Here is a 13823-nt window from a genome sequence, read left to right as displayed (position 1 = left end):
GTGGTACTGTTCCGGAGTTGGTATTTTGTATTTACTAATTGGGAGTATTTCTTTAATCCACAGAAATTTTCATGATGGCAGATTGTGCAATTATAGTAAACATGTAAGCAACTGTAGGAAAAAATTGTTTTCTTCAGTGAATGTATACAATGGCCATTGGCTTATGCCCCCCATGTCCTCCCAAACAAAACCCCAAATGGCATTAGTGTGGATAGCAGGTCTATCTGCATCTGTCCTTTTGCTTTATGCATCTGACCCAAAGGCTGGTTTAGAAATGAACACAAGTCATTCCACGAGGGTCAGCATGGGGCAAGAGGGCCAGGGCTGAGCTGAGACTGAAGTCTTGCTGGGCTGCCTCTGCATTCAGCCAGGAGATGTGTCTCTGGCTTGCTTTAACTCTTCTGCTCTCCGGGCAGTGATGGAAGGACATGGGAGCTGAACCAGACTCCAGCTGGCTTTGCTTGTGACCTGCTGTGCTTCATCCAGCTTATCACGTGTGCAGATAGGAGTGCAGGTGTGACACCAGCAGCGTGGGAAACTTTGAAGTTAAGAAAACATTGTGTCTGTGGAGTTTAGATGCCTTTATCTGTAGTCAGCAGCAGAATGAGGCTTCCATGATGAAATTTATTTCACGTATTTGTTATGAAGTCCTGCTTCAAACACCCTTGAGCTTTCTTTCTGTTTTTGTTTCTTCTTTCTTTTTTTTAAACTATGTTTTTAACTTTCCAAGAACTCCCTTTTCTGGAGTTGGGGTCTGAGCTTTTGGAGGGTGGTTCCAAAAAAAAAACAAACCTGTTCCTAGGTGTTACAAGAGGAAATCAGCATGGATAATTTCAATATTCATTACAGCAGAATTTGGTGGGAAAAAAAATTTAATCTGGCAGATGCTTCTGAATACAGCACTCTTGAGCTGCTTACTTGGTTTGAGAGGGACTTCTCTTTATTAAGTAATAAGCATTTGCAAGTTTAGGTTCTATATATAGGTTTGTATTTCTACAAAAGGGGAACAAAAGGAGGCTTATTAATTTTCCATGCTTAAATGTTCTCAGGTTTACAGTGGAGGAAGCTGGATAGAAGAAACTCAGTGTTCACACTCATTTGTTAATGAGTTTTAGTAGCTAGTTGCACTATAGTTTGTTTTTGAATCGTTCTATCTAATATCTATAGGGGATATGTAGCAGGGGGGTTGGAACTAGATGGTCTTTTTAAGGTCCCTTCCAACCCAAACCATTCTATGGTTCTGTGATACTGTATTACAAGCTGGCATCAGCTGAGGTTACCACAGATGCAGTCATAAAACTAGGGACATGTCTGTTGTGACAAGCCTTTGGTATTGGAAAGGGCTCTGGTAAATTTAGTGTTAAAATGTGTGTGTGTGTATTTAGGCATTTTTAGTGAGCAGATTGAGATTATTTTTAGCATAAAGACAAATAATTATCCTTATAACCAATTTTTACTCATGTTGACACATTAATTCTATGTTATCCCATTGATGGTAATTCACCCTTCAAGACTTTAAATTTTGATACTTTTTGTTTGCTTTCTTTTCTGCTTTGTTTTACACCAAACTGTTTGTCATGTTGACTAATGCTGTTTCGTTTTATTTTCATCTCTTGGGTAGCTATCTGTTCTCTCTTGTTTTGTACTTAGATTATACAGTGTAGGGCTGGAATTAATCTTTTTGTTCTGGATTTGTAACTCTATGTCAGCAAAGTATGAGCCCCTGCGTGGAGTTTGTACTGAGTATAAGAGTTCACACAATAGATGTCCTCTTGTAGTTTGACAGTCCTTGCCCTTTACTGATAGAAATTGAACAGTGTGACCTATAAGACCTAGCAAATTGGTTGTAATACCAGAGTTTCCTCCTTTACATGTAAGTATATTATTTATGGCATAATGAAGTGTGATTATTGTCTAAACGCTTTCCCATATTGAATACTAATCTGCAGAGAATGAGTGGCAGCCAGGAAAAGCAGTGCTGGTGGGAAAAGGCGCTCTATTCTCCCCTTTTTCCTGCATCACAGTGTGAAGGTAAGAAGCTACGTCTGTTTGAACTAACTTGCTCTTGCACCTGTGTTAGAATGAAATGCTCTTTCTTATGGATTGGAATTGTTGCAGGTTAATTGGAACTACCATCTGTATTTAAAAAAACCCAAACAGTAAACTTGCATAATAAATTCTCGTATCTGAGAGAGAACTGGGATGCGTCAGTTGCATTTGTAATAAATCTCTAGCATGCTTCAAAATAGTTTTAAAATTAAAGTACTTTTAAAATAGTCTTAATATTTATACAAATTCACTTAATTCCAGAACATGGAATTAAGTAAATAGAATGGTAATCTCTGAAAATACTTTCTTACATTTTTGAATATGTTTCAACCTGAATCATACTTATTAGGTAGCTAATTTTATAAGAATGTGAAAACATGAGAATTACCTTTTATGGGTTTGCATAAATAACATGCCAGTTATTTGGTGAATGTGTGGAATTCCTCTCAAGCCGAGAAGGAGAGGGATTTGCCTCTTGGCCACTCCTTTCACAGTGACAATCTGGGAATTTTTCTGTCCCACACAGAGTAAGTCCAGTGTTGGTAGGCAGGCTGCTCGCAGGTGGGAGCAGGTGTGCTTCCAGCGCTCTCTGATGCCTCCCAAGAATTCGTAGCATCTGACAGCTGCCCCAAGCTCAGGTTTTCAGTGGACAGGCAAGAACCCAGACACCTTTTTTTTTTTACCTGTATATTGATTTAACTTTTCTAGGGAGAAGGCAAGAAGCTAAATAAGAACATTCTGTATAGAGAATTGACAGGCTGTATGATGTTTTCTGTTGGGAGAGGTTCAGTGCAAGAAGCTTTTGATCAGAGACCTGGTTCCTTAATAATCTGGAAGTAGATTAGTCGGTAATTATTACTGAACTATTTTTGGAGTGCACCTTAAAGTGCAACCAATTAAACAGTGTTCTCGGTGCCTAAATGCCCTTCCTTTGGTGTTCAGGACAATTTGGGTTACTTTGAAGAACGTCTTAACTGCCTTCACGCCCAACTATAGGAATGTGTTTGCACAGTGAGAGAGAATAGATTGATGCCTACAGGACTTTGATTTGCCTCCTGGACTGGTCACAGAACCTCCTATATTAGAAAAAACCTCAGTATTTACAACATAGAGACAAATTTAGTGTCCTTTTTGCGATGATTGCGGAGGTATTATTGGTGCACTAGTAAATGTAGTGTACTTGCCCTCTTGAGTACACGTTTTACAGAGTAATCCTTGAATTCCTGTGAGGGAGTTCTGCCATCTTTTTGCTGACACCCGCTGGTGAACCTGCATAACTGTCTCGGTGTTTCACCACCTCATTTCATCAGAGGAAGACAGAATATACAGTATCAAATACTACGGAGTCCAGAACCTGCTTGATACAGTGGCAGAATTTTTGTGAAGTGGAACAGTTCCAGGATTTCCTCTTTTAGACTAAGTTTAACAAAACCAGAGCTTTATCCTCAGAGCTAATGTTATTCTTTCACAAATCTTTAGCTGTATCCAGTTTTCTGTATGGGTATCTTTTATATATGGATATTGATGCATGTTATCCACATGTATTGATATGATGTATGTTGATAGTATATATATAAGTTTACGCTGGTAAGTAGAAACCACAGCCATTCAGGTCAACTTTCTTTTTTTGAGCTTCAGTCAGGATCAGGCTGCTGTTGCAGTATATTTTGTATGAGTATAGAAATAGGAAAGATCTAAACCACCATGAAGTATCAGAATTTAAATGTTGTGAGCCGTTTGTAATAAAAAAGTAATTCTTGCTCTTTGTATGTTACTATTTTAGATGTTTTCATTAACTAAGTAGCTTCTTTTTTTATTATTTGGTTATCCAGGTAAGATTTGATAAAGCTTCCATAAGGTATTATGCTTCTCTCTTTTTAAGGATGTCAAACTATAAAATCCCCCACAAGCACAGAGTTTACATGGCTTAGAGTGTGAATTTCAAGAATACTTCTCTAGATTCTTTCATTTTGGCTAAATGTAAATAACAGTGTTCCTCAATTCTGTTTTTTTCTTCCTTTTTCCTCTGAAATACCCCCACAAACACAATGTAAGAGTGTTATACAAATGCCAAGGGAGAGAATGGTGTAGGAGAATTTGCAGATGTAAAGGAAATATCCAATGATGATGAACATCTTTTAGATTTTAATATGGTAAGTGTGTAATTGGTTTGGGGGAGGAGGTTTTTTGTTTATTTTATAAGGGTGTGCTGCCACGTCTTTCCTTTCATCACAGTTTTCAGTGTGGCTTCAGATGAAATTCCTACGAAAACCTTCAAAAGCTTTTCTTTTCCTTACTTTGTTTTTAAATCTCCTCTGTGTCTTGAACGTTCTTCTGAAAACTGCTCAATGTTGTACTCAGGGGAGTACGCCCTTGTACTTTCAGTAGTTAAGCAAACTCAGTTTCCTTTGGGAACACTTGGCTTTTTGCTTGTTGTGTGTTTTAAATGTGAGTCTTCTTTTCCTCAGCTTCTAATTTCAGCAAGCGTAGAGTGGGCTGATGTGCACTATGAAGGCAGGAAGGACCAGTAACTAAAGGCGTAAACATAACATATGCTGAATTCTGTCCTGCTTACGAACAAAAATCTGATTTTTTTTGCTGGAGTGAAAATACTTGTGTACACGTGCACTTACTGATATATTTTTAGACTTTATAGTGATGACAGCACTTAAGTTTATGCTGTGACATGCTTGCTATAGCTTTACTGATTCAACTGAAAATATAGTGGTTTTGCTTGATGCTTACTCAGATCTGTGCTGTGTTTTCTTGATATTTCTTACTACCAAATTTTGGAAATAACTTTCACAGTAATTTTCTAATATGACCTGTGATAAGGATGCATTCTAACTGAGTTCATTTTTGATTCTCTTGCCATTTTGTGCAAATCCTAAAATGAAGGAATAGGAAAAAAATAGTAAAGGCCCCACCTTTTTTTCCTGCTGTTCTGCAGTCCTTTCTACATGGTGGACTAAGGAAAGTGGAGGACTTGCCCTGTAATCATGACATCTCTCTTGAGACCACAAAAGTATATAACCTCCCAGGTCAGACAAAAGCAAGCGTGTTCTTTATTGTTCCCCATCAACACTGTCAGTTTAAATCCTTAGGTTTCTTCTGTTTATGAAGCAAGATGTGCAGATGATATAAATGCTGAGGCAAAACCAAATGGCTTCAGGAAGAAGATCTACTCCAGTGATAGCTCCAGCTCTGAAGAGACAGCTTCAGAAGGTGGAAGTGAATGGGCTGATCCGTGTGAGGAGGAGCTTTTTTCTCGAACTCAACTATAAAAATTGCAGAGTAGAACAGATGCTTTAAAAGTAACATGAGATGGAAAACTATCCTTCTTGAGGGTCTGTAGCTCTAAAACAACAACTTGAGTTTCCTCTTCAGTTAATGGATTCAGATGTGTATTTATCTTTCTCTTCTTGCTTATTTTATAGATGAGGACACAGCTGTCCTGTTGAAGATTTTTTTTTTTCCCCCAAAAAACCCCTATTAAATTCTTGGCTATTTGAACTAGACTAGATTGTGTTGTCAAATCAAGAATGGATGTGCATGTGCTTGTCTTAGTAGTACCACTGCTTTTTTGCATCTTAATTGCAGTTATTTTCATTTGTAACTGTAGCCCTACCACTATTACTATCTTCTTAGCATCGCAGTGTCTACAACTACTTCTGCTATTCAGAGACTTCAGCTTTCTGCACATTAGGCTTTGTTCTTTAAGAACTGGGAGATAAATACTTAACACTGTAATCTATCAGTGCCTTTCTGAATGCAGGAGAAAAGCATGAATGACTTGTCCAGTCTTCATTCAGTAAATCTCATAACTTTGAAGTAGGAACAACAGGGTTGTGCTTTAGAGACTTACAGAAACTGTGTTTTCTATCCTATGATTCCCCCTCCCACAAACCAACACCGAGGATACCATGGTTTGTATTTTTGCTAACTGGAGAAGCCAAGGATTTTTTGTAGGTATGGAGGCAATGTGGGGTTTTTTTCTTTTTTTTTCTTTTTTTTTTTTTTTTGTCCTTTTTAGCAACTTGCCAATGTGGGGCAGAAGTTTAAAAAGTTACACCAAAAATCATAAACCACTGGGGTGATGTGTGGATTGTTGTGAATTTTGTAACGAGTAATGAGAATGTTGTCTTGTTGCAGATGATGGCATTCATGTAACCTGCAAAAGCATCCTGTACTGAACTTGAGCCTGAATGACTGAAACTATCTAAAATGCTCAGAGTGTTCAATGTTTTAAATGCAAAGGGTCAGTGCTTCACTTGAAAGAAATCCTGTGGCTGCTGCAGTTAGCTGCTGTTGTGGCTGTAATTTAGTAAATCTCGTAGTTCATTTTGTGTTTCCGAGAGAATGTGTGGGGCAAGTTATGTGTGTGGTGGGTGGGGGTAGGGAAAGCGATGACTTACAACATACATGTGTGATTGCAGTAGTGATTGTTGCTTTATGTGACTTGCTTTTAAATTTTCTTTTGTTAACTTAGAAAGTCAACACATTGTCAAGTTGCATCTGTACAAGACTATCAACTCCTTGTGCTTTTAACACATTATGCAAAATGTATAAGCCAGGAGGAGCAATATTTGCAAAACTAAACATTCTAAGTTTTTACCAACTCATAGTTTAAAAAACAACAACAACTAACTAGTCTATACAATAGCAGCATGTCTATAACATCAGGAAGTGCAGAAAGTCCAATACTGACTTGAAAAGCTTAACCATTAATTTTGACAGGCAGTAAACCTCATGAGAACTATAGCTGTTTGAAATGTGAGCTGAACTGCCTTTGAAATATGTTCTGTGCTAGAAAGGTTTTCTGAATAACTGGGTTTTGTTGCCTTTATTCAATTGATAATGTAAGAATTGGAATACGTGGTTGGAAAACCATGCTGTTCTTTGTGCAATGCTTTTGTGGAGATCCTTACTTAAAATTGGCTTGATTTGTCCTTACCCAGGGACTTTCTTTCAGTCCTCCTCTTAGACTATGATTTAGGGTTTGTATTCATACAACAAATCTTTTGACACTTTACAGTTTCTTTTCTTAATTTATTTGCAGACTTTGGATAGATTTTTATATATTTTACTTTCTTCTGGAGCTTCCTTGAGAGGTTGTTTAGCACCTGCACTGAGAACTAGTTAACTGTAACATGAAAATAAAAAAAAAAGAACTTTAAACACAAATTCTTCAAATCACTACAGTGAAGAATGGAATAGAACTTCATTCGAGAACAAGAAATGACCAAATGGACATATTTCAAACACAAACTTCAGCTCAGTTAATTTTGGCTAGAGCTGCTTCTTCGGTAAGAAAGGGCTCAAAAATAACAAAGGTGTTGCTTATAGTTACATTGTGGCATGTAATAATTCCAGCACCTTTGGGGAAAATAAAATCGTATATTGAGCTTGGGCAATAACAAATTGTCTTTACTTGTTTTCATAGTTTAATGGCTAAAGCTCTAAAGCTTTCAGTGAGAGTTGAAGTGTGGTTTTTAGTTTTTCTGTATGGATAGAAACACACACAACAACAACAAATCAACAACAACAAAAGCATTAAAGGTTGGCATACGCTGAACCGCACTGTGGTATGAAGCGCATTGCATATCCATAGCACTGAAGTATCAGTTTTCCATTCCTGGGCTGAAATTTGTTTCTACTTTTTGCTTCAAGTGGTTGTATTGTTCTGATTTCACGTACACCAGAGTAACTGATTTTGTTTTCTTGTGGAGTTACTTAACACCGAATAAAAATATAAAAGGACAATTGGATGGCGTGTGTGTGTGTTCATTTTCTTTGGCTAGCATATGTAACTTATATACAACACAGCAGCTAAGCATTAAACATTCTGGACAGAGAGCATAAGGTATCTAATTTGGGAGTCCTTTTCATTGCTGGAATTTTCATTGCATAATTTGGTTTTTTATTCTTTTTCAATACAATGCAGGAAAATTAAATACACTGCATATGTTCTTTAAAAAAAAAGACAAGCAAACTTAATAAGCTTAGTCCTCACTTCAGTTATTGCTGTGGAAAATGTCGTAATCTCATAAATATCATAAACTTCACATTTAGAGAACACAAGACCTCTTTCAAAAAAACAACAAAAAAATTAAACCCCAAAAAAACCCAGACCCTCCCTCACAGATCAGTCAAAGAACTTTTATATAGTATGGGATCTAAACTAGCAGACTTTATTTCTGCTTTCAACTTGTGCTCAGCCATCAAATAATGACTATCTCACTTCCGCTGTTAGAAAAACTGCATCTGTGACAAGAAAATGCATACTCCTCACTCCATGGCCAGCCCTCTTTGTGTAAAAAGAAAAGCCCCAGTTTTGAACAGCTGACAGTCAGCTTGTGGAGACACGTGCATCATGTTGCTGGAACCTCACAGCCACACTGACGTGGGATTCCACGTAGAATGATTGCCGCTTCCCTGAATTAGAAGTGCAATGAAAACAACACATAAACACGCACTTGGGAAATAATGGAAAATGGTTGGTCTCTAAGGTCTTGGGTCAATGCTTTTGTTCATTAGTATTTAGCATGCTTTAAACTTCATAGTTAAAACTTTAATTATTTCTTAAATACAGCAGGAGTGTATTTTCATTGTCCAGGCCTTTCAGTTGCTGTATCTGAATTATGAACTCCACATATCCAATGCAAACAATGCTTCTATCACGCAAACCCCACTGCATAGTCCTTGGCAGCAATTGCATCTGTTAGTGGTAGGGCAGGCTTTAAATGCACGTCAAATAATGAATGACTTCATGGGAGTGCTGTCCGCAGTGAAAATACGTGGAAAGGTACTGCAGCTCCTGGAGAGCCGATCTTCTCAGGATTCCGTGACAGTAACTCATTCTTTTCTGCCAGGACAGCGTGTTTAAGTATTATCCCCGATGAATTTGTCATCTACCTTTCACGTACAGCATCTTGCATAATTTTCTTTTATGACTTGTGAAACTAGTAGCAACAAGGCTCCAGAGGTCTGGGACAAAAGAAACTTGACTGATACATTTTTAGCTTTCTACAGTAAGATCCCTTTTCCAGTGTTCAAGTTGCTCTTAAAATGCATTATAATATGCAAGTGCTTATAAATTTTATGAGCTACTGCTGTGCTCCAATATGCTGATAATGGGATTAAAAGAAAAAACTGACAAGAGCTGGCAGTGGGTCAGCATGTTGCTGAGAAAAAGTGACTGTGGCAAAACGTTGGTTTCCCTGCCCTACTTCATTGTTGGGTATAGCTTCACCTATAGAGAATGCACCGAGGTCAGAGACTGAGATGAGAGACGTCCCTGTACACTCCCTTCTACCTGACAGCCTTCCTGTAGGGCAAAGTGCTTCTGGAAGAACTGTATGTGTTACTGTAGAACCCAGTTAATCCAAGAACAAGAGGAGGTGCAAAAGCAGTAGGCTCTCCCTGTCACTACAAGGCAGGGTCACTTTTATTAACAACAGTAACAGCTATATGATGTTGCTACAGTTGCTTTACACATTAAGATTTTAGAAATTGTTAATGAAGAAGGCTTAACTGACCATCATTTCTGTATAGACCATATTTTACTCACTGCAAGAAACAGAGATGTAGCAACTCTCCTTGTATCACAGAACTGAACAGTCTCAAAATCTTGAATTTCTTCTAAAATCAGTCTAAACAATCAAGCCTGTTAAAAACTGTGAGTACATTTTCATATTCATTTCAATGTTTTTCTTGTTCGTAGCAGGGAAACTCCCAAGCAAATGGCACTACATTACAGTAGCGGTACTGAACGCAAATAGACGAGCACTGGAATCCCTACAAAAGGGATGCCACTGCCACCGTTACAGATTTGTAGGATCAGATTAGACAAATGCCTGAGAAATGATGTAGATATGTATACATACATCCTGCCTCAGAGAACTAACTGATCTCCAGATTTCTCTGAATCCTGTTTTCCATACAGTGAGAACTTACATCCAGAAGGGCTATTAAACTGATTCATAGTTTACAGAGAAAAAAACCCCAAACAGTAGATTGTCTATGGAACATTAAACGTGCACTTTCGCCTTTATTGATCCCAAACTTGTGTTTGAAAAAAGTACAACTTGTGTGTGCTTTAAGCCTATCATCCAGAGAGTAATTTGCCTCATTAATCCCTACCTGCTATGGTGGGCCACCCTCATCCCTTCCAGATACAGGACAGAAATCGGTATTAAGTTTTTCTTTTTTGCACAGTTACTTTATTCATTATGCAATAATGAATCTTAAGGAGAGTTAGCATGCTTTTTGTTCCTAATACCTTTTTGGTAGGATTTTCCTTTTTTTTTTTTTTAACATTTCATAACTTCTAGTTTTTGTATTTATGTTTGGCTTTTAATTGTCTTCACTTTGAGATGGGGTTTTAGCCCATAGTCTTTTGACTCTGGAACCCTTATCTATTTGACAACAAAGTCTTCATGAAGTCTCAACTGTCATGCATGCTTTTTAAATATTTTTCCTCCATCTTCCCTGTAATTTTACTCAACACAAAAATACTAAATTCCTTGAAGCACTGCAGATCCATAGAGCCATTAATTTGATCTGTTATCTGCCCAAATTGGATGCTACTTGGTTTCATTCATCATTACTAGTTCAAGACAACAAGCTATTTTAGTACAGTACTACTTTTTTTTTTTCCTAGCAAGTTCCAATAGAACATTGCACGTGTTGGGTGCAATGCCTTTCATGTAGTGTTGCAGAATTAATCTATTTGCTTTTGGAAATGTAATTTAAATTGTGCTTGCTTAAGAGAATAAATCTGGTATAGCATCCCAACTTTTCGTTACGCAGCTGTGCATAATAAAAACCTTGTTCCCTTCTCTGGTATGATTTAGTGATGAGTGAGGGTCTGTATTGGAAGTACTACGGAGGCTTTGTTAACAGTTATTTATGGGCATTTAAGATTCTGCAATTCTGAGATACTAATACAAGCAGCAGTATTTTTAGTTTGTACAGTCTTACTCCTTCACACCTTATTACTCATCTTGTCTTTCCTAAACAGCTTGTAGACAGTGATAGAAACACTCCAGTCACGCATCATGTTTCAGTAATGTCAATTCAAATGTGCTGGAAAGTCTCGCACTACCTTCCCGTCTTTCCAGCTCTTCATTTTCTTGCTGTCTTCGTGGAGGGAAACTTTAAACCATGTAAGTCTATTCTTACCCAGTGGTAACAGAAAGGTTAACAGTAATGGTAGTTCTAGACCTGGCTTTATTTTCCTCGTCCTTTATCACCTCATTCTTTATCAGGTTTAAGTTCCTACAGGAGGAGGTGGCCTTTTGGGAGAACGAAATGGCACGTTCTCCAGCTGTTCCTGATTCATCCCAAACCTATGAAAAAGGTTTGGTGCACAGACATTCCACTGCTAGTAAGAACGCCTGTGCAGACGGTGGCTGTGCTGGAAATGGGCTATCAAACACAGATGTGCAAAAGGCAAATAGTAGTTTTGTGAGAATAAAATTAATTTGTGATGAATTTGAAATAGAAGAGCATAGTATTCTCCATTTGCCAAAAACATTACCATTTTCTTGTGAGGTACTGATATTTTTTTATCAAATCATCCTGCTCATTGCTGCAAGTCAGTAGAAACCTGAATTAATTCATTGTTCCCTTTTTCTGTGCCATAAAACACGCATTAGTTACTTTACCATACACACAAATAATTCTTTAAAGCATGGAGAAAAAGTATCAATGCCTCATCTCTGTTCTAACACTTGCCTTCAAGAGAGAACTTTTCTGCCTCTTAGCATGATGGATGGTAACAGATTATCCATCACTTGCTACACTTAGCATGCTTGCACGCTCACACACTTCTGTAAGCTAACACTACCTTAAATGACAGCGATGGGAAATAGAGGCAGGAACTGTTTGGCAGCTGGTATTCAATGATGTGCAACTGTTGTATTTTCACAATATGCAAATATTTGGTTAACTAGGGGAAAAAAATATATTTAAATGTCTTCTGGTTTATGACAGAGAATTACTGACCTCAAGACGGAGGTGCCCAGCTGATTCAAATGAAGCTCAGTTTGACTGTCTCTGAGAGCTGCTTGCATCATACTTGGTTTCTGATGAATGAAAATTCAATCTAGATGTTCCCATCTAGTTCTTAAAAAAAACCCAAACCCTTAAAATTGTATCAATTGCAAAATTGCTGAAGCTTAAAAACAGAAGTGAAAGCCCAAGCAGAGAATGATTTCTCACATCTACAGGCATAAGAAGCATGAGGGAAGCTTGTGTTTCTGTTCTTTAATGCTACCATGTTCTAAAGGAACAAAGGAAGGACAATTACTTTCCATACTTTTTTTCATATGTAGTATATTTTTGGGAGACCAGTGAGACAGCACAGAGCACAAACCCTTCAAGCTTTTTTGCAGAGTAACTATAAAACTGGTGTATTGAATTCTGGTGGCAGAATCTGAGTTTGATTGAAGGCTTTTGAACTGAATGTTTTCAAATAATTAAATTCTCTAACACTGACCAATGATTAGACTACTTAGATGGTTTTTTGGCCACTAGGTGAACATCAGTTGCCAGTTTGAGGCTGCTCTATGTAGTGCTTCATCTCTACATAACAGCCACAAGCCAGGCACTCTTGAACGAAAGATCAGAATTTTGTCCCAAGAATTTTTACAAAATTAAGTAGTTTACAGGCTTACCCAACTCTGAATCAATGGCAGAGCACTGATGATAACCACGCTGAGTAAGCGCCGCAACTAACTTATTGTGCTTTTGAGGATTTACTTACATCCCATCTATTAAAACAGGAAGACTTGATTTCTTGGCGTGCCCTTATGGATGAACTTTAAATTTTGCACAGCTGAAAAACAAAGGCGCTAAAGGTCCCCTTTGCACTTAGTTATACATTTATACTTCCTGTACCTGGTAGTACCTGTTCTATTTCCTTTTAATAATTAGGACATGCCATGCTTCCATGAGAGCTAATGCTGTGATGATGTATTTAGTCCCATAATGTCAGCCCTGACAGCTGACCCTGCCTAGCACATTGGGACCCTGGTTGTTCTGTGTTTCTTCAGTGCAAAGAACAGTAAGAATTTTGTTGTGAGTGGGTATCAAAAAAACCTACTAACTGAATAGGAGTCGTCATCATCTGTGGGTTGAAAATGGAAAATATCCACTAAATCACTTAGAATGGGATCTCAAAGGTATTAGGATTGTTAGGCAAAATTCTATCCTTAAGTAAGTGCTGACTCAGTAAGCGCCTAACTCCTTGTGTGATTTGAAACTTTTAGCTATACTCTATGCTCTACTACTGCTGAGATATCCTGCGGCAGGTTTTTCTAATAGTTTCTTCAGCCTAAATAATAGTACGAAGATGAGAGTACGACTATTTTCTTTGGAGACAGTCTGCAGACTTAGAGAATTCATGACTGCATACTTCCATCCTAGGAACATAAGAACTCTGACCCAAGTTTGATGATGCCACAATGACAATACACTCTTCTGATTGCTCCAACATAATTGATTCCTACTCTCAAAAGCAGAAGGAAGATGTTAATACTGAAAAAGGAGTTAGTGGCAGCATATGACATATAAACATATGACTATAAACAAGTCATACAAACAAGTTTATAGTGCTTCAAAACTGTTTTGCTTTTATTTACCTTCTTTTAATAGTAATATGCAAGCCGTCTTGCAGAGGTAGCAGTGATTTTCAAAGAAAGATACAGAGAAATTAGTGCCAATCTTAATTATGTTGATATGGGTATCTTAATTATTTTGATACCCATCTT

General features: G+C 37.6%; 1 protein-coding gene across 5 annotated transcripts in view; it reads left to right on the top strand.

Moving 5' to 3' along the window:
* Positions 1-7812, top strand: part of KIAA0232 (KIAA0232 ortholog) — a 70090-nt gene extending 62278 nt beyond the window's left edge. For 3 of the 5 annotated variants that reach the window (XM_054823222.1, XM_054823216.1, XM_054823221.1), the window contains 4 exons: positions 1950-2031; positions 4105-4202; positions 5154-5298; positions 6202-7812. In XM_054823222.1, coding sequence (XP_054679197.1) covers positions 1950-2031; positions 4105-4202; positions 5154-5298; positions 6202-6242 — 366 coding nt within the window. In that variant the 3' untranslated portion in view covers positions 6243-7812. The remainder of the gene's footprint in view (positions 1-1949; positions 2032-4104; positions 4203-5153; positions 5299-6201) is intronic. The other 2 variants (XM_054823217.1, XM_054823220.1) reach the window with 2 other exon arrangements.
* The last annotated feature ends 6011 nt before the right edge of the window (positions 7813-13823 follow it).

The sequence above is a fragment of the Grus americana genome, chromosome 4 (assembly GCF_028858705.1).
Source record: "Grus americana isolate bGruAme1 chromosome 4, bGruAme1.mat, whole genome shotgun sequence".
Taxonomy (NCBI): Eukaryota; Metazoa; Chordata; class Aves; order Gruiformes; family Gruidae; genus Grus; species Grus americana.
The sequence above is the reverse complement of the archived record's forward strand: the minus strand, read 5'-3'. Positions and strand labels throughout refer to the sequence as shown.